Here is a 25,782-nt window from a genome sequence, read left to right on the forward strand (position 1 = left end):
CATAGGCCTGGAAGTTCTCTGAACCCCATCCTTTTGTGTTTGGTTGAAGGTTCCATTTTGTAGGGATGATTAATGAACTCATTGGCTACTGGTGGTTGAGTCGATCTCCAGCCCCCCTCCCCTCCCCTCCCCTCCCCTCCCTGAGGCTGGGAGAGGGGCTAAAAGTTCCCCCTGCTGATCCTGTGGCCTATTCCTTCAGAGTCCAGCCCCCCTCCTCAAAGAGTCACCCACCTTATTAGCATAGTCCCGAGTGTGGTTGGAGGGAGCTTGTTATGAACAACAGAAGATACCCCCCTCACCCCATCACTCAGGGAGTTCCAAGGCTTCAGAACTGGGGGCACAAAGACCAAACATATATTTCTTATTATATCACAATATCACATGAGGTAATAAACATTGTAAATATAAATATCCCACTATAAAAGGAATATGTACTATTGCCCAAATAATAAAAAAGCTTAGGGAGACAGTGTACCAACAAAGGGTTGGATGTTTTGGATAACCATCACTATGGGTGTTTTCCAGGGGCTGAAAGGGACTGCTGGTGTGACCCCTGGAAGACAGGTGTCCACTGTGAACAACTGAATTGACTTGTCTAGCTTTGCCATATCGATAGCCAACAGCCATCCACTTGGTTCATGGTCATGGCGCTATTGATAAATGCCCAACGTTTCAGTCTGCAAAACTTTGGGGATAATTGGGAAAGGGTGAAGGGGGCCCAACCCTAGTGTGCCCACAGCACCTCTCGATGCCAAAGGCACCCTGTGTGACCTAATGGTGAGGGCTCCCTGGCTGAGGGTTCCCAGAATGGGCACTCTGTCAGTGGTCATGGAAAGGGGGGTCCGCTTCCCAGCAAGAGGGAAGTGGATGGAGTGGACGCAGAGGCTAGTGGATCTTTTGGGTGCACAGAGCTTCTGCCAGAGTCTTCCCCCATCACGTAGATGCTCCATCTTCCTTCAGCCACCCTTCGTGCACTCAGCAAACCCTTAGCACCAACTAATTCAGAAACTAGACCCGGGCCTAGCTGAGTCTGCACCGGGGGCAGGAAGAGGCATTCTGGTTTGAGTTTTCAAGGAGGAAAGGCCTTGGACAGAGACATTGTTCTCTGGTACAAAGGACAGTGCCATCCGCCACCAAGCTGCTCACGAGGTCTGTTACAGTGACCCATGTCCGTAGGGAGAATAGGACGCCTGTGTTCTAAGGGGACGTGGGAGAAGGGACAAAAGGCTTCTGTGGTCATAAATGCAAGTGTCAAGGTGATGAGAATGAATTGCCTTTCCTGGTCTGAAGATCACTGCTACCAGCCAGCAGGAGGCCATGGAGCGATGGTGGGGGCCTTGTCGTGGAGCTCCCTCGGTTTGAGTCCTACCTCTGTGGAGAACCTTGAGCAAGATCTAACCTTCCTCTGCCTCAGTGAAAGAGGGGGCAAGACGCACCCCTGAGAGCACGGCTGCTGGGTAAGTGGGATTTTGTACACGCATCACACAAATGCCTGTGCACATGTATGTGCCGTGCAGAGAACCTACTGTGCTGAATTTATCACAAAAGTTACTGTCCTTGTCCGTGGAAAGCTCCTGATGCAAAAGGGTGGAGGGACAGAGATTTCTTTCTGAGCCAACAGATTAGGGTCTAAAAATGCAGAAGGAACTCATTGGCTAATTTTGAATACTTAGAGTCCAGGAGGTCCCCAGTTTGGCAAATTGTGATGGAGTATCCGTATTTCATGGGTATCACATTTTATTATTTTTATACCACATCAAATTCCATGAATCCATTTGGTTTCTAACCAGTCATTCCAAAACCAGTGCTCCCTTCCAGAAGGGCAGGCCCAGCGTGAGCAGCGCTGGCATCCACTCTGGCGCTCGGGGTTGGCTTTGGATCCATGGCAACGTTAGGACCCAGCTCAAAACAACAGGGCTTTTGTTTTTGTTTTTGTTTTTCAACTTTTTTTTTCTTTCTTTTCTTCTTCTTTTTTTTTTTTTTTTTTGAGAAGGAGCTGGAGGCTGGAGCATAGCAAGCGTGCCCCACACAAAGCCCCCCATCCCCCACCCCGCCCGGTCCTCAGCCTTGCTGTGTGTGTGTGAGGTCGTTCGTTGCCCGGGAATGAGGTCTCATCTCTGTGAGGAGGGAGAAGGTGTTGAACTGACTCAGGCAAAGGCATCGAAAGAGAACTTGACTGTTTTTCCCTCAGCAGAACTCTGCTACAGGTTATTATCTGATTATACTTTTTATAACTTTTAAGGACTCTTGGAAATTTGCCATAAACCCATGTCAGGTTTAAAGTTTGTAAAAAAAAAAAAAAAATCACTGTCTTAGCCTATTTGTATTTTGCTAATGGGAACAGTTTTTAATTTAACTTGTCTGTAAAGCATCAACATTTTTACGGCTTTGTGCCCTTGTGGGCCCAGAACAGGCACGCAGTACTCAACCACATGAAGCCAACTGATCAACAAAACCCTCCTCAGTTGATAAAACAAGCTAACTGATGAGGACTCACGCACCTCGGTATGAAAATGCCGCTGTGGGGTTGAACTGTCTCCAGCAAGAATACCCATGCAGGTGGGCATGAGTTGGCTTACTTAGCGATTTCAGTGAAGAACAAAATGGGGAAGATGAAAGATACAGTCGTGTAAATCGAGAAGCCTAACTTCCGGTGGTTTTCTATTGTAGGACAATAATATTCTTTGTTTTTTATTTATCTGTATTTTTTAAGTCTTTATTTTTGAGAGACAGAGAGAATGCATGCTCATGTGCACGTGTGCACACACGAGCAGGGAAGGGGCAGAGAGAGAAAGGGAGAGAGAGAATCCCAAGCAGGCTCTGATGAGTTGGGGCTCGATGCCGTGAACCATGAGATCGTGACCTGAGCTGAAAACAAGAGTCAGATGCTTAACTAACTGAGCCATTCAGGCATCCCTCTTTGCTTTTTATTCTATTTTATTTATTTATTTACTTATTTACTTATTTATTTATTTATTTATTTATTTATTTATTTATTTATTTTAATGTTTATTTTTGAGACAGAGAGAGACAGAGCATGAACGGGGGAGGGGCAGAGAGAGAGGGAGACACAGAGTCGGAAGCAGGCTCCAGGCTCTGAGCCATCAGCCTAGAGCCCGATGCGGGGCTCAAACTCACAAACTGCGAGATTGTGACCTGAGCCGGTCGGACGCTTAACCGACAGAGCCACCCAGGCGCCCCCCTCTTTGCTTTTTAAAAACAAACTTTAAGTTAAAGATGTTGTAAAGAGTCAGCACTGTTTTAAAAATTTTCATATAACTGAAATATATCCAGAGGTATACTTATTATCTAATAGTTCAAATGAATGATAATATAAATAAAAATGTAAAGAATATGTGGATGAAATCATAGGAAGGATAAACTATTTTTGGAAATTAAGGACCTAAAATAATAAAATTGAATAAGTTGATATTAAATTTGTTAACATCTAAAATGATCTCTTCTTAGACTTTTTTTTAAAAATGTTTTTAATGTTTATTTATTTTTGAGAGACAGAGACAGAGCGTGGGTGGGGAAGGGGCAGAAAGAGAGGGAGACACAGAAATCTGAGCTGTCAGCACAGAGCCCAGTGCAGGGGCTCGAGCTCACGGACTGCAAGATCATGACCTGAGCCGAAGTCAGATGCTTAACCGATTGAGTCACCCTGGCACCCCTCTTCTTAGACTTTTAAATGTGTCTTATGTAATATTTTTATATCACTAGCTCAAGTGATGAATTCTTAATATGTTGAAACTTTTTTAAAGATTTCTTGAGGAGGGCTCTTGCAGTATGCTCTGGGTGCAGCCTTGGGGGTCCCTGGAAAGGCTGTGGCCTCCAGAAGGCCTGGGGTCGTCTGTCTGTCTGAACTGCAGGCTTGCTTCCTCCCTTTTCCGAGCCAGAGGCCAACTAGGACCATGGGAAGCAGAGGCAGACAAAGGCAGTGTTAGTTGCTAGCGTAGTTTCTAAAATGCAAATCCCAGCGCTCAGCGGGGCAGAGTGCACGTGGGTACGTGGGTACGAGCCCCTCCAGGCGACCTGCTGCCCTTGTTGCTTCCTGGAAACTAAAAGGAGGATGAGGAACCTGAGAGCCATGTTGGGCCAAGACGGTCCTGCAGCCACAAGGCGGCTGAAGGGGCTCTTGGTGACTCTCTCAGGCAAACTCCCTCCTGGAGTGACAAGCATCCAGCCCCCCCCCCCCGCCCCCACATGGTGAATTGCGTGCCCGGTGTTCTCTCACTGGGCAGAGCACTCAGCAGGTCTCAGACTTGGATGTGCTCTGGTGGCCCCGGGAACTGGGTAGCAGTGTGGGGTTTGGGTTCTGGAGGTGGTCGGGGCCTCTCATATGGTGGTCTGAAAAGCGTAGCCTAGGGCTTGTCCCTGGCCGCAGCAGGATTGTTTGAGGCAGAGACCCACCCTCAGTTTAAAGAGAGTGGCCCCAGTAACAGGAGTTACTGCAGCGCCCACACGACAAGGAGACCTGAGGTGGGCACATGTGAAGAAACCCTTGAGAAGGGGGAAGAAGCCAGCAGGCGTTCTCAGAATTCTCAGCCTGTCCAGGCCACAAACTTTCTTCATCCTCAGGAAACGGAGGCTCACAGAAGGGAAATAGTTTACCCAGGTTACATCACTGACAAGAGTGAAAGCCAGGATTTGACCCCTGGTCTGTCTTCAGAGTCCAAGCCCTGACCACATTGAAGTGCTGCCTTCATGCATGACAGCATATGGAAACGCCCTCCTCTTCAGAGAAGCAAAAGAGAAATATTTTCTCCATAATATTTTGGAGGTAGGTATTTCTTTTTGCAAATTCAGTATCTCTTTTTAAAGTAAGTCTTTGGGGGAACATATGAATAAAAGTGAAAGGAAGATGGGCCTATATGTGATTCTTCAGTCTTTAGTCTTTATTTTCCTAAGAGCATTTCTAGAAGCAATACTGTAGGAAGAGTTTTGTATGCATATCTGAGCTACCAAACTTTCATCAGATTCCTTATAAATAAAAATCAATCATAATTCCATCATTTAAAAACTACTGTGTTGTTTGTGCTCTCAGTAGCCAAAAGCTTTGTTTATTTATTTTCAGAGAGAGAGAGAGAGAGAGAGAGAGAGAGAGCGAGCAGGGGAGAGAGGGAGAGGGGCAGAGGGAGAGAGGGCGAGAATCCTAAGCAGGCTCCATGCTCAGTGTGGAGCTTGATGCAGGGCTGGATCCCATGACCCCGAGATCAAGACCTGAGCCCAAATCAAGAGTCAGATGCCCAATTGACTGAGCCACCCAGGTGCCCCAGCCACAGGCTTTATTAAGAAGTGGCCAGAACTCCATCATCAGTGAATTACATCCTTCTGGATCACACATGTAGGAAGGATACTTTCTTACAGGACAGAATATTCCAGTTACTATTGCTGCAAGACAAGCTACCCCAAAACCTAGTGGCTGAAAATCCCCATATTTTATTAGATCCTACAAGTTCTATAGGTCAGGGTTTGGGCTGGCCTTGGCAGGGCTCTTCTTTTGCCCCAGGTGGTGTCCGCTGAGGTCCTTGCTGGTATTCAACTGGCACTTGAGTTGGCCTGGAGGGCCCACAGTGGCCTCACTCACATGCCTGGTGCCTTGACAAAGACTACTGGAAGGCTGGGCTGAGTTGGGACTGCCAACTTGAGTGCCGACATGTGGCCTCTCCAGCAAGGTGGTTTAAGGGTTGTCGGCTTCTCACACGGGGTCTGCCTTTCCCCAAAGGAAGCACCCCAAGAGAACCAGGTGAAAGTTGCATGGACTTTTTTGACCTAATCTCCGAAGTCACGTGGGTCACTTTTGTCACATTCTGTTGGTTGCAGGCAGGTGGAAGCCAAGCCAGAATCTGGGGAGGGGTTTAGACTTCACCTCTTGGAGAGGTGGCAGGGTCACATTGGAGAGGATCATGTGGGAAGGGAGAAATTGCTGGGGCCAACACTGGAAAATACAGCTTGCTCTATGGCCATACCCCATGCACATGCAAAATAAACTCCCCAGGACTCCCAAGGCCTCATCCCATTGTGGGGGCTAGATCTCCAGGATCTCACCACCTACAACAGGCCCACGTGCAGATGAGTGGGATGCCTCGGGAACGGCTTCTTCAGTGTGTTTCTCGCTCATTTTGAGACAAGTGACCTGACTCCATCCCCTCACCGGTGCTGGGACAGGGCTAGGATGGCCGTAATAAGACACTCCTACTCGAAAGGGGGGTTGTGGGATGTAGAGCAGGCACCGTCCATAGCAGTTCCGAAATCCACTGCAGCTCAGTGCGCCAGTTCCTTGACTAGGGGCTGGTAGTGTCCCTGGGAAAGATTCTCCATGGTTTCCAACTTTGCATTCTGGGGTCTTGATTCCACCCTCTAAGTCATTGTTCCTTGTCCATACAAAGTAGCCCGTGTTTGCAGCGGAGTAGTTTTCTTAGTCTGCTGCAGGCCTGCCACGGCACAGGGGGCCAAATGCCTCTTTCCATTTTGTGCTATCTCTGGTGGTTTTAGTCCAAGCTGGTTTGACGTCGTGAGTACAATTTCCCAATAACTGGGTCTTCTCTGACGTTCACTCCATGAGACACAACCCACGCCCAGAACCTCTTTGAAATGGGCCCCTTGCTAGTCAGGGCCTGCAAGACTGTTGTGACCCAATGCCCTTAGGTTCCCGGAAGGCTGTTAAGTGAGAGGGTCCGAGAGGTGCATGCGTAAGGTCCACAGAAGGCCTTGGCTCATCCGAATGGGTCTTTCAGATGCCAATTGAACTTTTTCAGAGGGCTTTACTGTCCCAGCCTGCCTCACTGTCACTCTGAGACCACATTTTCCCAACAGTGCCACAGATTCTGTCTTTGCCCTGAGCTCTCTTCTTTGAGAACCTTCTGTTGGGACGGATGGGGGTGAAGCATAGCTTCATTCTGAGCCCAGCCGCTCCTGACTCCTTCACAGTTCCTGGAAGGTCTGTGTGAGCACAGAATCATTTCTTCTTTGGCTGCCCTCTCTCTAACCATTTCTTATTATGTGCAGCTGCAAGGTACCTCGGGACCCTCGTAACACTGCCTGGAAACCTCCTTAACTGACCCCACAAGTTGATGAGCCTTTTCTACGCCCTCCACACGGTAGCCGTGGTGCCAGACTTCCCACCACCCGGTAGCAAGAGGCTTTTCCTTTGGCTTCCAGTCACAGTTCCTTGCTTTTGTTGGGGACTGGCTGACAGCCTCTTCAAGCCTGCCCGCCTCACACTGATGCAGTCCACAGGGCCCTTCCAGCTTCTCTCTGTGGCCTGTCCCCGAGCTCCGCCACAGGTCCTAGCAGCATCCTGCTTCAAAGTACTCAGTTCTGTTCCAGCTGACAGCACGAAAACCTCAACTGCTGTCTTGGTCTTACTGGGTGCAAGGGGTCAGGGCACAGGGCACAGGGGCACGGCTCAGCCTGGCTGCGAAATGCATGGGGTCTCCTCTGGGAAGACCAAACAGCTGGGATGGCTCAAATGATGGGGGTGGGATCACCTGGAGGCCTCTTCAGTCACATGTCTGCACCAGGTAAGAGACCACCTGAAGGCTGGTCTCAGCTGGGACTGCTGTCTAGAGCACTAGGTGTGCTGTCCTCAAGTGGCCTGGGCTCTTCTAGTGACACTGAGAGGGGTGCCCTGAGAGTCAGAGTTCCAGGAGAACCAAAGGAAGCCACGTGGCCTCTTATGAGCTCACCTTGGAAGTCACTACTCGCCCTGTATTCTACTGGTTAAAGCAGATACAGGCCCACCCAGATTCAAGGAGAGGAAACACGGGGCCTGTTTCTTGTTGGGAACGGTGTCAAAGATTTCAGAGCCATTTAAAAAGTCACCACAGCTCACCATCTAACCACAAACTATTTACAAATAGTAGAGGACACAAGTCTTTTTAAAGACATTGTAAAGATTAATTTCAATTGAGGTGTGCTTTATATTGTGTAAATTTCATAGTATACTACACCAATTTTATCCTTTTAAAGATGTGGAGCATTCCAGCATCCCAGAAGACTCCTTCGTGCCCACTGCCTTTTACTCTGAAACTTTCTCATGCTTGTCTTTGGATGGATACATGCCTGTGAGTGGGATTGTTGGATTACGGGATGGGTGTATGTTTATCTTTATGAGAAACTGTCAAATAGTTTTCTGACACAATTATACCTGTTGACCTCCCCACCCCCAGCAACATATGAGAACACCGATTGCTCAAGATATTCACCAACACTAAGTATTTTTGGTCTTTTAAAATTTAACCATTCTGATGGGGGTGCGCTGACACCACCTTGTGTTTTTGATCAGCATTCCTGGATGTATCAGTTAGTGTTTGCTGCATACCAAACTGTCCCAACATTTGTTCTAGAACAACAATTATTTTTTTAGCTCGTGACTCTGTGCATTTGCCGTTTGGGATTTATTCTTCCAGCCATTTCTAATGCTGGCCTCAGCTGGCCTCACTGTTTTGTCTACAGTTACCATTGGGCATCTAGGTGGCTCTGTTTGTGGAGGAGGCTTGGTGTTAAGTGTGTGTATGGTGGTGTGTGTGTGTGTGTGAGCGACTCAGTCAGGAGTGTGACAATGGAAACTGAATGGCACGTTGAGATTACTTTTGCTACTTCTACAGGCACATCACAAGACCAGCCCAAGATTTATGGGCCTACCTCATGCTGGGAAAAATTGCAGAGTCTTAAGGCCATTTTGGCCACACTTAGCTCTCTGGCCACGAAATATTTACATCCCTCACCACAAAGCATTGCTCATGCTATCTCAGGAACCCCCAAAGCCTCCTCCAATTATGGCATTAGGCTTACAATTCAGGATCTCATGATTTAAATCAGGTCCAGAGGTAGCTGAGGCTCGCTGGGTTCATTTCTTATTCCCAAGGTTTGTGCACAAAGAGAACAAGTCATTTGTGCCTCCTTGCGCGCGCACACACACACACACACACACACACACACACACACACAGCACACGCTGGTGATACTCCGGGAGGAAGACACAATGGATGCTCCCATCCAAACAGGGGTATGTACAAAGCACATACTCATCACTGGTTGAGGGAAATCCTGAACTCCTGCAGCGTGGTGTTCCTGGGTCCCCAGGTCCAGGGAGGTAGATAGGCTCTGCTCCTTGTAAGTGGCTCACAAACGCCATGTTCTCCAGCACTCTTTGGGAGTGGCGTCGCAGTCCACTGTTTTCAGGGTGCTGGCCTCTGCCCCATCAGGTGTCCTTCCTTTTCCATAAGGAATGGCCCATGTTTGCTGCTGACTGGCTTTCTCAGAATGATAATTGCCCGTAGAAAGTTGGGGTCCCCACAGGCAGCATTCTTTCTTTCTTTAAAATATAATTTATTGTCAAATCAGTTTCCATACAACACCCAGTGCTCAATGCCCATCACCCATTTTCCTTTCTCCCCCACCCCCCACCAACTCTCAGTTTGTTCTCAGTATTTAAGAGTCTTTTATGGTTTGTCTCCCTCCCTCTCTGTAACTCTTTTTTCTTCCCCCTTCCCCTCTCCCATGGTCTTCTGTTAAGTTTCTCAGGATCCACATATGAGTGAAAACATATGATATCTGTCTTTCTCTGACTGACTAATTTCACTCAGCATAATACCCTCCAGTTCCGTCCATGTTACTGCAAATGGCCATATTTCATTCTTTCTCATTGCCACGTAGTATTCCATTGTATATATAAACCACATCTTCTTTATCCATTCGTCAGTTGATGGACATTTAGGCTCTTTCCATAATTTGGCTATTGTTGAAAGTGCTGCTATAAACATTGGGGTACACGTACCCCTCTGCCTCAGCACTCCTGTATCCCTTGGGTAAATTCCTAGCAGTGCTATTGCTAGGTCATAGGGTAGACCTATTTTTAATTTTTTGAGGAACTGCCACATTGTTTTCCAGAGTGGCTGTACGGGTTTCACAGCCAGTCTTATTTCATTTTGAACTAGCTCAGTCCCTTTTAGTCCAAGCTGGCAGTGCTTTTGCCAACATAAATTTCCTGAGGTGTGTTCCATTGTATGAATATGCTACACTGTGTATATGCATCCTCCTGTTGACTGGCATTTGTAACGGTACCAACTTTTTTTGCTATTGTAGATAAAGTTGCTATGAACATTCTTGGACAAGGCATTTTGGGGATGTATGTTTTCATTTCTCTTGGACAATGCCCTGGGGCTCTTTTTCTGAGCCACCGGGTACGCATATGTGTTATGAATTGTAACCACTCATTACTCATATATTAAAGCTCCAACCCCCAATGTGACTATTTGGAGACAGGGCTAATAGGGAGGTAATGAGGGTGATGAGGACATAAGGGTGAGGCCCCACTCCAATAGGACTGGTGTCCTTTGTAAGAAGAGGAAGAGATACTAGACCTCTCTTTCTGTTATTCGAGACCCTGAAAAAGCAGTCATCCACAAGCCAGGAAGAGACACCGGAAACTGAATTTGCTGGCATCTTGATCATGGACCTCCAGTCTCCAGAACTCTGTCAAAATAAATGTCTATTGTTTAGCCAACCAGCCTGTGGTATTTAATTATGGCAGCCAGAGTGGACTTGTGTAGTATGCTGAGCTTTGTAAGAAACGGCCATTTTCCCATAGTGGCTGTAATATTTTACTTCCTCAGCAACGTATGATAATTCTGGTTTCTCCACATCCATGCCAACATTTGGATCAGTGTTTTTAATTTTAGCTGTTCTGTGTAAAGGTATCGCATTGGGATTTTAATATTTATTTCTCCAATGATTAAAACTGTAGAGGGACTTTTTTAAAATGTACTTATTGACTATTTGTAAAATTTCTCTCACGTAGTGTCTATTCAATCATTTGCCCATTTCTATTTATTTAATTAGTTTCTGAGTTTTAGGGGTCTTATATATTCAGTATACAATTCTTTTGATATGCAAATTTAAAATGTTTTATTTATCTTTGAGAGCCAGAGCACAAGTGTGGAGGGGCAGAGAGAGAGGGGGGACAGAGAATCCAAAGCAGGTTCAGCTCGAACCACTGTTAGAGCTATGAGATCCTGACCTAATAATGTTCAATGGACTGAGCCCCTCAGGTGCCCCTGATATGCAGATGTTTTGCAAACACTTTCTTCCAGTCTATGGTTTACTTATTCGTTCTCTTAATTGTGTCTTTTGATGAGCAAAGTTTAAAATTTTGATAGTCTGATACTGTGGTCGGCAAATGGATTTGTAAATAAAAGTTTTATTAAAACACAGCTGCACCCAAAATAAAGCGGGGGGGAGGGTGCGCCTGGCTGGTTCAGCTGGAGGAGCGTGCGACGCTTGGTCTGGGGGTTGTGAGTTCAGGCTGCTTGTTGGGCTTAGAGCTGCGCCCATTCATTAACATACTGCCCGTAGCTCTCTTAATACTGCTGCAAAGGCCGTGTCTAGCAGTCTGACTGACACTGGCTGCAGGGCTTAAAATATTTACTACCTGGCCCTTTACCAAAAAATGTTTCCCGACCCCTGGTCTAATTTCCCATTTTTTAATTTTATTGTTAGTGCTTTTTACATCTAAGGAAACTTTGCTACCTCTAAGTTTAAAGTTTTAGCTTTTATATTTGGGTCTATGATCCATCCCAAATAAGCGTCTGTGTAGTGGCAGGTAGGCATCTAGGGTCATCGTTTCTAAACAAATAGCCAGTTCCTGCAGCACATCTTCCAAAAAGACTTTTCTCGTGAAAAGTGCTTGGGCACTTTTATTCGAAGTCAATGACTATAAAAGTGTCTATTTCTGGATTTTCTTTTCTGTCCCATTGATCTCTTTGCCTATCATTTTGCCAATACCACACTGCCTTGATTACTGTATCTTTATAATAATTCTTGAAGTCAGAAGGTGTATATCTTACAATACTGTTCTAAGATTGTTTTGCTATTCTAGGTCCTTTGCATTGCTCTTTAAATTTATAAATAAACATTAAAAATTTTTTTCAATAAAAATTTACTCCTAAGCATTTAAGTTGATGCTTGTTCTGCATTGCTCTCAGCCTATCCTTGGGGACGCTATTGACTTGAAATGCCTGGGGACACTCACCGCACCCCCCACCCTGTTTGTCCACAGACTCCCCCCCCACCCCACTGTTTGCACAAACTCCCACAGACTCCCCCAGGTGCAGCCAATGTGGCTGGATCCGCCCTTGCTATTATGACTGCAAGATGCCCAGCTGCAACCACCTTCAGGGAATTTTGAAAATGTGTTACTCACAGTTCCTGGAGGGTAACCGTCCAGCGCCCCACGGTGAGGTTCTGGTGGGGGGGCAGGAGGAAGAGGGGAGAATATGGGCCTGGGGTTCTGCCTTTATTGAGGTCAAGTCCGGTAGCCTAGGGTTTTAGAGGTCTGGTGAATTTTAAACATAAGAGCAGGAATTGAATTTCAGGAAAGGAAAAGCAAGAGGTCAAAAAGTCAGGTCAGCTGGTGCTTTCTAAAAGAGGGAACTTCATGGGCAGGGTGTTGTGGCTTTTCATCTGGTGTGTAGCTGGCGATGTATTTATTGGAGATGGATGTCTGTGAAGTGGAGACCTTGGCACTCAGAAGCTTAACGTTAGGCACTTACATGATGCTTGAAAAAGGTAATTGTCAGGAGCTCACACTACAGTGCTGTTATACGTGGGTTTTAAAAAAGTTCATTTTCAATGTTTTGTTCCTAGCAAATAAAAATACACATATTTCTCTATGCAGATCTTTATCCTCCTATCTTGCTAAATTCACTTATTTATTCTAGTAGTTTTGTGATTCCTTAGGCCATTCTATGTGAGCAATCTAATTATCTGTGAATACATACAATTTTCTCTTTCGTTCTAATAGCTCTTCCTCTAATTTATTTATTGCTTTACTTGCCTTATTGTGCTGGTCAGGATTTCCTATAAAATGCTGAACTGAAGTAGTGACACTGGATACATTTGCTTGTTTCTAATGAGGATTTTCAGTATAACATCACTAAGTATGATTTTTGTGTTAGGGTTTCTAAAAGATGCCTTTTTAGAGATAAAGATGTTCTACTTTTGCTGATGAGGTAGGGAAGCTGAGGACCTCCACTGTAGAACGGCTCCATCTCTGCCGTTTTTCTGCCAGGTCCCATTTACTCATGTCCCATATTTTGCCTTTGAAGAAGCCAAAGAAGCTTTGTTCCCACTTGAAGGGGGAAGCAAAAAAGTTAAACTTTCTGAGTCTTGTCCTAGGCCCTGAACACCTGATAACATCTAAGAAGAGCCAGATCTCAAACATGTTCTGGGACATTAACTTTGAACAAACCTTGGCTGACACTGACATCAATACCCCCTACCTTTGGTGATTCATGGAATAACACCTATCATTCACCTGACACTTGCCTTTGATGGGACCCTACCCCGTATTCCTGAAGGAACACCTACGTACCCTAGACCCCTTTCCAATATAAACCCCTAGCCCCCGGCGACGATGAGACTCCTTCTTCTTTCTGAGTCTCCCAGACACTCCATCTCCTCTTCTCTGTCACTCACACTGTTCAGTAAAGTCTGTTTTCACTCCTTCACTTTCCGGCTCACATTTGATTTCTGTCCTGCAGGAAGCCTAAGTCCCTCTGCTGGACTCCCTCCTCTGGGTCCTTGGATCTAGCCTGCCTGCGTCGCTGATGTTTAAAAACATCATGATTGGGTATTGAGTTTTGTCAAATCCTTTAAAAATTTTTTAAAGGATTGAATGATCATATGTTTCCTCTCCTTTATTCTGTTGAGATTGTAAATTGCATTGATTTGCAAGTGTTATAGTCCAATTTGGCACTACTAGGGTAAACTCCAGTCCACCTTAATAATGTATCAGCCCCTCCACTTATCATTGGGTTTGATTTTCTAAGATTGTGTTAAGGATTTTTGTGTCTATTTTTATGAGAGATATCAGTCTGTAATTTTCTTTTATTTGTCAGGTGCTTGTATCAGAGTTAAGTTTCCCTCATAAAACAAATGGAAAGTGTCCATCCCCTGTTTTCTTAAAATTTTGTTAAATGTTGGTGTTATATCTTTTTACACATTTAATAGAATTCAGCAATGAAACAATTTGCGTTTGACATTTTCTTTGTGGGAAGGTTTTTAACAAATTCATTTATTATATATATTTTTCATTTTCTTTTGTGTCAGTTTTGATAAAGGTAATGCCTTTAAAGGAATTTGTCCATTTCATACAAATTATCAAATGTGTTTGCATAAAGTTGGTCATGGTCTTCTAATTTATCTTTTTAAAAATGTTTTCTTTATTTTTTTTAAGTAATCTCTATGCCCAACATGGGGCTCGAATTCATGAGCCCAAGATCAAGAGTTGCATATTCCTCCAACTGAGCCAGCCAGGCGCCCCCCATTTTTTATTTATTTTTTTTTTTGAAGATTTTATTTTAAGTAATCTCTGCACCCATTGTGGGCCTCCAACTCACAACCTGAGATCAAGAGTTGCCTACTCTACTGACTGAGCCAGCCAGGGGCCCACCCTATTTATCTTTCTAATATTGGTGTGATCTGGGAAGAGGTCCCCCTTTTTATTTCTAATATTGATAGTTTTTTTTTCTTTTTTTCTCTTGATAATTCTTGCTAAAAATTGATCAATTCTATTAATTTTTTTTAAAGAACCAACTTCTGTCTTTGTTAATTTTTTGTTATTTCCTAGTTCACGGACTTGTTTATTTAACTTAACATTTATTTAGTTAATATATTTTCTTTCTTTGACTTTGTTTTTAATTTGCTTTTCTTTTCAATTTTAGTTTCTTAAATTGGAATTTTATTTTTTTATTATTTAAAAAATTTTTTTCTAATGCTTATTTTTGAGAGAGAGTGCAAGCAGGTGAGGGGCAGAGAGAGAGGGAAACACAGAATCCAAAGCAGGCTCCAGGCTCTGAGCTGTCAGCACAGAGCCCAACGTGGGGCTTGAACTCACGAACCATGAGATCAGTACCTGAGCTGAAATCGGGACATCCAACTGACTGAGCCACCCAGGTGCCCCTTAAATTGGAAATTTAGATCACTGCTTTTAAATTTTCTTCCATTCTAGTGTAAGCACTGAAAGCATCAATTTCTTTCTAAGCTCTGCTTTATTTGCATCCCCCAAATATTAATGTACATGTTAGTCCATTTGGATAGTAATAACAAGGATACCATAAACTGTGTGGCTTACAAACAATAAACATTTGTTTCTCACAGTTTTAGAGGCTGGGAAATCCCAGATCATGCAAATTCAGTGTCTGGTGAGGGTTTCCTGGGCCACAGAAGGCGGTTTTTCCCCATGTATCCTTGCATGGTGGAAGGGGCAAGGAGCTCTCTGGGGTAGTCTTTTATAAAGGCACTGATCCCATTTTTGAAGGCTCTGCTCCAATGATCTAATCTCCTTCCCCAGGCCCCACTTCTGAACACCATCCCGATGGGGGTTAGTTAATGTAAGAATTTGGGGGACACAGACTTTCAAACCACAGCAGTACATTTTCATTATCACTCAATGAAAAAAAATTTTTTTTAATGTTTATTTATTTTTGAGAGAGAGCGCGAGCAGGGGAGAGGCAGAGAGAGGGAGACACAGAATCCGAAGCAGGCTCCAGGCTCCTAGCTGTCAGCAGAGAGTTGGATGTAGGGCTCGAACTCACGAGATCATGATCGTTAAAGTCGGGCACTTAACTGACTGAGCCACCCACGTGCTCCATTAAAAAATTTTTTTTTTTAAATCATTACCACTCAATTTTTTAAAACTCTCTGGTTTCTTCCTTTGACCCATGGATTATTTAGATATATGCTGCTTAATTTCCAAATATTTGGAACTTTGCTAGATTTCTAATTGTATTTCATTACGGTCAGAGAATATACGCTAAGATTTCAATCTTTCCAATTTATTGCGACTTATTTTATGGGTGAGCAAGCATATTGTCTATCTTGGTTAACATTCCATGTGATCTTAATAAAGTATATTCTGTAGTTGTTTGGTGTATTAATTATGATGGTTAATTAAATCATTGATGTGATTGTGTTTAGATCTACATCCTGTGTGTGTTTGTCCAGTTGTCAGTTACTGAAAGACAGATGACATTTGATGTTACTTGGTACTATTGTACATGGAATTTTTAGATTGCAATTTCTGTTGATTGCTACTATATTTGGCCTTCATCTCCAGCCTAGGATATTCACTTATTAATTATAATGCGTTATTTATAGATTATTTTGGATTATCTGCATACACAATCATGGCATCTGTGAACTGAGTTTTACTTTTTCCTTTGAGTCTTTACACATCGTCTTCCTTTTGCCTTCTTGCATTGGGGTAAGATCACCCTTCCACTGTTGAATAGAAATGATAGAGGACATCCTTCTTTTCTTCCTGAATCCAGGAGAAAAGCACACACTATTTTGCTATGTTATCTGTTTTTAACAGATGACTAAGATTAAAATATTCCTTTTTATTTCTAGTTTTGTGAATTTAGTGGGTGTCAAGTTTTATGAAATGTTTTTTTCTGCATCTATGTTTTTCATCCTATAACCTGAAATGTGGAAATAATTTTGATTTTTAAATTTTAAACAAGCTTTCATTCCTAGAGTAAACCACACTTGGTCATGATATGTAATTTTATCTTTCACTGGATTGATTTATAGCAGAGTTATGCTGGCCTCATTGAACCAGTTAGGAAGTATTGCACTTTTCTTTATTTTCTGGAAGAACATGTTTAACACTGATATCATATTCTGCTAATATGTTTGGAAGCATTTACTAGTGAAGCCATCTGGGCTTCTTTGTGAGAAGGTTTTAAGTGATAAAATCAATTCCTTTAACAAATATGGAACTATGCAGATTTTCTAATGTCTTTTTGAAATGTTTATTTATTTATTTTGGGGAAGAGAAAGACACACACACACACACACACACCATGAACGGGGGGGGGGGGGAGAGGGAGGGAGGGAGAGGGGGAGAGAGAGAGAGAGAGAGAGAGAGAGAGAGAGAGAGAGAGAGAAAGAATCCCAAGCAGGCTCCACATTCAGCACGTAGCCTTACACAGGGCTCAGTCCCACCACCACAAGATCATTACCCCAGCAGAAATCAAGAGTCAGTTGCCAACTGACTAAGCCACCCAGGCGCCCCATTTCGAAATATTCTTGTTCAGTTTTGGTAAGTTGTTTTTCAAGGAATTTTCCCACTTTATGATTTGCTAAAATTTTTGACATATAGCTTCATCATATGTTCATTATCTTTTAAAAATTCACAGAATCCAGGGGAGCCTGGGTGGCTCAGTCAGTTAAGCTGTTAAGCGTCTGATACTGGCTCAGGTAATGATCTCAGTTCCCGAGTTTGAACCCACATCAAGCTCTCTGCTGTCGGTGTGGAGCCTGCTTCAGATTCTCTCTTTTCTCTCTCTCCCCCTCCCCTGCTCATGCTCTCTCTCAAATAAATAAACATTAACAAAAAATCTATAGAATATGTACTTAATTCCCTTTTCATTCCTCATAGTTTGTTTTCCTGCTTTTTTTTATCGTGGTCAAATGCACACAAAATTTACCACCTTCACCATTTATAAATGCACACTTCAGTGGTATTAAATATATTTCCCTCGCGTGCAACTATTGTCAACATCCATCTCCCTAACTCTTTTCATCTTGTAAAAACGCAAACCCCGGGGCGCCTGGGTGGCGCAGTCGGTTAAGCATCCGACTTCAGCCAGGTCACGATCTCGCGGTCCGTGAGTTCGAGCCCCGCGTCAGGCTCTGGGCTGATGGCTCAGAGCCTGGAGCCTGTTTCCGATTCTGTGTCTCCCTCTCTCTCTGCCCCTCCCCCGTTCATGCTCTGTCTCTCTCTGTCCCCAAAATAAATAAACGTTGAAAAAAAAAATTAAAAAAAAACAAAAAACGCAAACCCCATACCCATCAACTTCACCTCTTTACTCTCCTCTCCTCCCCCGGGCAACCACTACTCCATTGTCTGCGTGATTTTGACTACCTTTTCCTACCACCTCCCCCCGACCCCCCACCCCTACTACAGTACTGCTACCTGCCCACCTTGAGACCACCACACAGTAAGGGCACTAACGTTTCCCTATTTCCCTTCTAATATCAAACTTCTTGGTGAAATGAAAACTTAAATCAATGTCTGATTTGTCAAGTGAAAAGAATGTCAAATGGTTCTCACTTCACAGCATAGATGGGAAAGCTAACTGAATTATTACAGAAAAGCAGAAAAAAGGAGGGCCTACTCCAGAAATCTGCCATTTCTGTCACCCACAATGGGTTTCTGTTCCCCACTCCAGGACCGGCCGCAGCCCCCGCTGCTCCACCCCCTAACCCTGGTCCGGCCCTGGCCCAGGCTGCCCCACCCCCTAATCCCGGTACACCCGCAGTCCCCGCTGCCCCACCCCCTAACCCGGGTCCGGCCCCGGCCCCCGCTGCCCCACCCCCTAATCCCGGTCCGGCCCTGGCCCAGGCTGCCCCACCCCCTAATCCCGGTCCACCCGCAGTCCCCGCTGCCCCACCCCCTAACCCGGGTTCGGCCCCGGCTCCCGCAGCCCCACCCCCTAACCCGGGTCCATCCGCAGCCCCCGCCGCCCCACGCCCTAACCCGGGTACGGTCCCGGTTCCCGCTGCCCCACCCCCTAATCCGGGTCCACCCGCAGCCCCCGCTACCCCACCCCTTAAACCCGGGTCCGGCCCTGGCTCAGGCTGCCCCACCCCCTAATCCGGGTACGGTCCCGGCCCCCCCAGCTCCACCCCCTAACCCGGGTCCATCCGCAGCCCCCGCTGCCCCACCTCCTAACCAAAGTCCGGCAGCGGCCCCTGCTGCCTCGCTCCCAACACTGGGTGAGGCCTCCACTGTTCCCCCTCCACTAACTCGGGTCCGGCCGCCATCGCTCCACATCCCCAACTCGCGTACGGTTCGGGTCTCCGCCACCCACCGCCTCAACCAGGCTGGGGACCCACAACCGGCTGCAACCCCATCGCTGACCCCGCCCCTACAGGAGGCTCAGCGGGCACAGAAGGGGGCTCCGTGTTCCCCGTGCGCGCCACTGCGGGAGACGGGACTCGTGAAGTGCGCCTGCGCGACGCGCTTGGCCCAGAACTGGTCCTTCTCCTAGACGGGCCTGAGCGACTGCGCCTGCGTGGGGCCGAAGACTGTGGCTCCGTTACCCGGACATAGGGACGAGTGCGGACTGCGCAGGCGTAGGGAGCGGGGCCTAGGGAGGGGTTCTGGCCGCTGCCGGCCTGCGCGTACTGCGCTTGCGCGGGCCCAGGGCGGTGGCTCGGGCTCCTGGTAAGCGCTGTCTGCCCCTCCGCACCGGCGGTGTGGACGCAGAACTCAGCGGAGAAAGGCGGCTGAGGTAGGTTTCTCGTGGGCAGCTCAGGCGGCTGGACCGAACTGAGGTAGGACGTGCCAAGTGAGGGTCCTTACCGGGCGTGTGCGTCAGTAGGCCGACCGAGGCCTCTATCCCCTTGAAGACCCCCGAACCTCCCTCTTATGTGCTAGGAGGTCTGGCCGCTGACTGCAAGCTCGGCGACTGCAGGGCCACGCCCCCTCCCGGCCACGCCCACCACCCTGGTTCCTCCCCCCCCACCACCACGCCCAACAACGCAGTGCCGCTTTCCCCAGCCACGCCTTCTCGGAGAGGTGCCCACCTCACTTTCGTCTGCGCGAGCCCTCATCCTCTGTGAGCCCGCTCCCTTTCCTCCTTACCCCTGGTAGTACTCCTGCATCTAAGCCCTGTGTTTCACTTCGTATCCCCCTCATTCTTTCTCCTCCCATCCCCTATTGCCTTTGGCCACTAGTCCCTGATCCTGGGTCGTCTACCCGGTGCCCCCCCCCCCCCCCCCCCGCAGGCTGGTCAGCCCACCTGGCCCTGCCCCAGCCCCATCAACCGGATCCAGCCTCACCCTCCCCAGCCCCTTCCAGCAAACCATCCCTGTCCAGGCTCCATCCCGCCCTGGCCCCAGTGCCAGTGTTTTCCAGTGAAAATACAATGTATATATATTAGTGTTTGTTGTTAACCCTAAAACAAAAACAACAAAACCCTGCTAGGTATTTTGCCAGCAAAAATGGGTTTATTTAAGAATGGCAGATAATTACAATCCAGGATAAGCAGTCTATGGCTGAGAGTTGAAAGTGTAGTGGCTTCTGATTGGTTGGGTTGTGATAGTCTCTCATTGGTTGTACTGTTGCTGGGGGGAGGAGGAAATCCTTTCTGCTGCTAGAAGAGTGTAGTAGTATCCACTGCGGGATCTGCTCTTTCTGGTGGGTCTGCAGGTAGCGCTCGTTGCTGGCCTCCTCTGACTCCATTCTAAACGACTCTGTTCTGTTAATTTTCACATTGTAATTATAGATCCCACAAAAATAAGTATTAAGTCATGAATAAGTGAAGCATGCATTTTAAACAAAGCATTGTTATGTAAGAAAAAACACATTCATGTTGGAGTATAGTATGGATTATACGGTCACGGGGAAAAATGAGAACTGAGAATGAGAAGGGAAAGCCTCTGGAAGATGTAGACTTTTTGGTTCCTGTTAGTGGAAACACTTGAAAGCCCCAGGTGCTGTTGACCTTGAAAATAAAACAACCAGTTATTTTTACCAGAAAAGTGGGTTTATTTGGAAATGACAGAGGAATTACAATTTCAGACCTGCAAACTATGGGGAAACTACTGGCAAATGGACTAGTGTAGGAGAGGAAGGTTACTTTATATAGAGAAAAAAGGTGGGGCACCTGGGTGGCTCATTCTGTTGAGCATTTCACCCTTGATTTGGGCTCAGGTCATGATCACAAGGTTGTGACATCAAGCCCCAGGACCCCATCATGGGGCTCAGGGCTGAGCGTAGAGCCTGCTTAAGATTCTCTTTATCTCCCTCTCTCCCTGCACCTCCCCTCCTCCTCTGCTCACCTTCTCTATTAAAAAAAGAAAGAAAAGAAAAAAAGGAGGAAGTTGGGAGGAGCTGCTTTGAAGGAAAGGCCATTGGAGGAAAGTGAGTGTGGGTGGTCACCCTTCCTGATTGGCTGGGCTAAGGCTGTTTGGCTGTTTCTCACTGGCTGGGCTGCTGCCTTGGGTAGGAGACCCTGCTGTGGTAGGAAAGTGAACTTTTTCCTGTCTGGTCTATAAGGAGTGGTAGGGTGTGAGAGCTCCCCCTGCTGGCCTCCGGACTACATTTCAAATGAGGTTTCCTTGATTTTGACAGTAAGGAATTTTAATTGGAGTGAAGGCTATCAGGGTTCCAAGAAAAGATTTGGCATTAATTTGTTGTTTTAAATCAATTCAGTAATCTAACAGAAACTAACAGTATTCATTAAATAAATAAGATCAGCACCTTTGTAGACTAGTGAAGAAAACACACAGAAGTTCATAAATTTCAAATGCTTTCTATTGTTTTCATGAAGAATTTCATTTATAAATTTGATTTCTGTTTCATTCTTTAAAAATCCGTTTTACTTCCTTTTGGCATAGGATCTTTATCATGGACCGTAGAAGTGAAGCAAACCTAATTATTATGCAGGGTAACAAAGTATTTTCTCATTCTCTCTCTTTTCAAAAGTAGAAATGGAGGGGAAAATGAAACATTAAAAGCGGCAGCTATGCGGCAGATCCTAAGAGAACCATGGCAACATCAGATGACTGCCCCAGAAGTGAATTGCAGGTAATTTCAGGTCTAGTATGTAAGAACCTGTATTTAAAAACTATGAACATTGCAGAGAGCAGAGCTTAGCCACCAACCATGGGATGCTTACATAGAGGAAATTACAGATGGCATTCTGAGTTGGGCATCATAAACACCTCCCAGGAAACCTACCTTTGGTACCTGTGCTGGTGAAGCAAGCACATTGTTTTAGTTGTTTAATAAGGTCCTAGGCATAATGTCTTATAAGCAGGTTAGACACATTAGAAGTGATTTATATATTCATACTTTTTTTCTGCCTGTAACACATCTAGTTTCATTCAACTTATTAGTAAAAAAAAGATTACATTTCAAGGAATGTTGATTATATCAAATTAAAAACCAAATGAATACTCAAATAATCTTTTTTAAAAAATCAAACATTTTTATATCTGTGATGTCCAATTTTAACATTTCTTTTTTTTCTAGCCTTCTAATGGTTGTTCTAATTTCATTTGGGTTTTCATATATAGATTTGATTCATAGTTGTGTCATTAATCTTTCTTAATCATAAAACTTTTTAATTCCATGGATGTCCTGTTCTTTTGAGAAATTTTTAAAATGTTGGAACTTTATAGAATAATATTGCAAACATTATTTGTACATGCCACACAAAAGTGAAAACTTGTTAACATTTTGTCGTATTTGCTTTAGAATGTAAATATATATACATATATGTATATATTTTGAAGGAAACCATAGATAAAGTTTGTGCCCCAGCCCCATTCTTCTTCCTCTGTTTCCACAGGCAAATACTACTGTGAATTATAAACTGATCTTTGTGCTTCTGCACCATTTTTTTACGTTTTTATACCTAGTATAGGCATCTTTGACCAACATATGATACTCTGTGTGTGCTTTTTAGATTTTACTTAAGTGGCTTCATATTCTGTGTCATCTGCTGCTTGCTTTTTCCACTGTTACTGTAAAAAAATTTTTTTTAACATTTATTTTTGAGAGAGAGAGAGAGAGAGAGCGCGTGTGTGCACGCTAGTGGGGGAGGGACAGAGAGAGAGGGAGACGCAGAATCTGAAGCAGGCTCCAGGCTCTGAGCTGTCAGCACATGAACCGAGAGATCGTGACCTGAGCTGAAGTCAGATGCTTGACCAGCTGAGCCACCCAGGCGCCCCTCCACTAATGTTACTTTTGGGGGATTTGCCCTTGATGTATGCAGGTCAGTTGCAGTCTTACTGTTATACAGTAGATGTACACCACATTTTATTTATTTCCCTTTTGTGGACACTTGATGTTTTCAGTTTTTGTCTATTTCCAGCAGTGCTGCAGCAAATATCCTACACATCTCCTTGTGCATACGTGCTCTCTGGTGTATACTTAGTAATGGCATTGCAGGGTGGAAGGGATTGCATATTTTCAGTTTTACTAGATAGTGATCAGTTGTTCTCCAGTTTACTGGTCTGCCAGGAACCCATATAGTGCTTGGTAACACTTGAGAGCATCAGACTTTGAAAGTTTGCTCAGTCTGATGAGTTAGAAATGATATCTTGTTATTTAGTTCTTAATTACTTGGGCATCTGTCATGGAAGGATTTCTGTACTGTTTGTGTTCATCCGGTTAATAGCACTCTTCATTACAGAAGAGATGCCTGCTATTCAAAATTTGTGTTTTATCTTTCCTTCCCCTGATCACCTTTAAGGGGTTTTATCACTTTCATCTTTTCAAAGAACCCATTTTGTCTTTGTTGAATTTCTCTGTGTTCATCTGTTTTCTATCTCATTGGTTTTCTCTTTTCTCTTTATTTCTTTTATACTTTGGGTTTCATTTTCTATTTTTATAGCATCTTGTGATGGAAGTTTGGATCACTGATTTAAACCTTCCTTTTCTTTAAGGGGCGCCTGGCTGGCTCAGTCGGTTAAGAGTCCTACTTGGGCTCAGGTCATGATCTCACAGTCTGTGAGTTTGAGCCCTGCGTCTGGCTCTGTGCTGACAGCTCAGAGCCTGGAGCCTGCTTTGGAATCTGTGACTCCCTCTCTCTCTGTCCCCTCCCGCTCATGCTCTGTCTCTGTCTCTCAAAAAATAAATAAATGTTAAAAACACACACACACACACACACACACACACACACACACACACACACAAAAACCTTCCTTCTCTAATATATGTTTTTAAATTTTTTTTTTCAACGTTTATTTATTTTTGGGACAGAGAGAGACAGAGCATGAACGGGGGAGGGGCAGAGAGAGAGGGAGACACAGAATCGGAAGCAGGCTCCAGGCTCTGAGCCATCAGTCCAGAGCCTGACGCGGGGCTCGAACTCACGGACCGCGAGATCGTGACCTGGCTGAAGTCGGACGCGTAACCGACTGCGCCACCCAGGCGCCCCAATATATGTTTTTAAAGGTGTAACTTTACCTCTGACCATCGGTTTGCTGTACCTCACACACTTATATACATCATATTTTCATTGTTGATCAGTTAAAATACTTTCTAATATGTTATAGTGGAAATTAGAAAATTTCTGGGCTATTCAGACATGTGTTGTCTATTTTCAGACATTTAGGAATTTTTGCTTATCTTTTTGTTATTTAATTTTGGCTTGCTTATGTTGTTCAGAAAAGATACTATTTAAAGTTTCAGTGTTTGCTAGTTTATTCAGGCCTGCTTTGTGACCTAGTCAGATGGGCTGTTTTGGCGAATGTTCCACATGCATGTGCAAAGAGCATGTTTGCTGTGGTTGTTGGTTTTCTATAAATGTCATCAAGGTCAAATGGGTTATTAGCGTTGTTTAAGTCTTTTGTGTCCTTTCTGACTTTTTGCCCGTTTGTTGTGTCAGTTACTGAGAGAGATGAGCTTCAAAAATGTCCTTTTTGATTGTGGATTTGTCTTTTTTTTTAAATTTCCTTTTGAATCTGTCACTTTTTGCTTCATATATTTTGAATCTGTTACTTGGTGCATGGATTTAGGGTAGATTTTACTTTCTAGATTGATGGATTTTTATGAAGTCTTTCTTTTTACCTATTAATATTTCTTGCCCTGTGTCTATTTTGTCTTATGTTAATACAGCTGTACCAGCTTGCGTGGTACACATACACCAATATTTTGAATCTATTTTAAATCTAAGTCCATATATTTAAAATGTTTCTCTTGTAAAGAGCCTATAGGTATGTCATTTTTCCCCCTTGTCGGGTAACTTCTGCTCCTAAATTGGAGTATTTAGTCTGTTAACATTTAACATAATGACTGGTATGGTTAAGTCTAACATCTTGCTGTTTTTCTATTCCTTCTTTGCATATTCTTTGTACCTTTCTCCATTCTTGCCTCCTTTTTGATTAATAAAATATTGTTTGCAATTCCACATTATTTACTCTATTGGCTTTTCATGTGTATCTTTTACTGATATGTTAGTGGTTACCCAAGAAATTGTGATATGCATCTTTAACCTATCTCAGTCTTTTTTTTTTTCCGACCACTTCATGATGTAAGATTCCTCCAAATTACTTGCCTTTACCAGCCCCCATTTTTGTGCTATTTGTACTATTGTTGTAACATACTTTACTTCTTTATATGTCAGAAGCCCCATAATGAATTATTATTGTTTCCTTACACTGTTTAAGTCTTTCTTATAAAGGATAAGAAATAGTCTTGTCTCCCTACATATTTACTTTTCTGGTGTCTTTATATCTAAAACTCTGGAAAATATTAAAGACTGTGATAATGCCGGTTGCTGGTGAGTATTCAAGCAGAGAGCACTCGCTGCATTGCCGTGAAGTGTGAAGTACTGCACCTTTGATGGAAAGAATCTGGCAAATGTGTGAATGAAAACCATGCATATTTTTCAGCCCTGATAATCTATCCCATAGAAGTAAAATATCATGACATAAGGATAAATGTGTAGAGATGTTTGTGGCCACATTGTTTACGGTGGTAGAAAGTTGGACACCAAGAGAAAGTCCATCAATCAAGGGTGACTGAAGAATCAGGAAGAATTCCTTTTGTAGAGTATTATATAGTCATTGGAAATTATAAATTAGAGTTCTAAGAATTGGGGAGTTTTTTTTGCAAGTTATAATGTGAGTAAAAAAAACCCAAAATTAATAAAAGGGTTTGTGACATCCTTCACAAACAACTATGTCAGAAGAAAAACCGCATGTGTGTGGGTGTATGTGTGCATGGATGTGTGTGTGACACGAGCATGGAGA

The 25,782-nt window shown here is 44.4% G+C and overlaps 1 protein-coding gene across 8 annotated transcripts in view; it reads left to right on the plus strand.

Moving 5' to 3' along the window:
• Positions 1 to 25,782, plus strand: part of PRMT2 (protein arginine methyltransferase 2) — a 72,704-nt gene that overhangs the window by 15,757 nt on the left and 31,165 nt on the right. For 2 of the 8 annotated variants that reach the window (XM_086676231.1, XM_086676236.1), the window contains exons 1-2: positions 19,150 to 19,307; positions 21,509 to 21,622. The exons of 1 other annotated variant lie outside the window; for it this stretch is intronic. In XM_086676231.1, the coding sequence (XP_086532357.1) occupies positions 21,569 to 21,622 (54 nt within the window). In that variant the 5' untranslated portion in view covers positions 19,150 to 19,307; positions 21,509 to 21,568. Of the gene's footprint in view, positions 1 to 19,149; positions 19,308 to 21,508; positions 21,623 to 25,782 lie in introns of those variants that run through there. 5 more of the 8 variants (XM_086676234.1, XM_086676238.1, XM_086676232.1 and 2 more) reach the window with 3 other exon arrangements.

This window comes from Puma concolor, chromosome C2 (genome assembly GCF_028749965.1).
Source record: "Puma concolor isolate L17-30 chromosome C2, mPumCon1.1.hap2, whole genome shotgun sequence".
In the NCBI taxonomy this organism is placed as follows: Eukaryota; Metazoa; Chordata; class Mammalia; order Carnivora; family Felidae; genus Puma; species Puma concolor.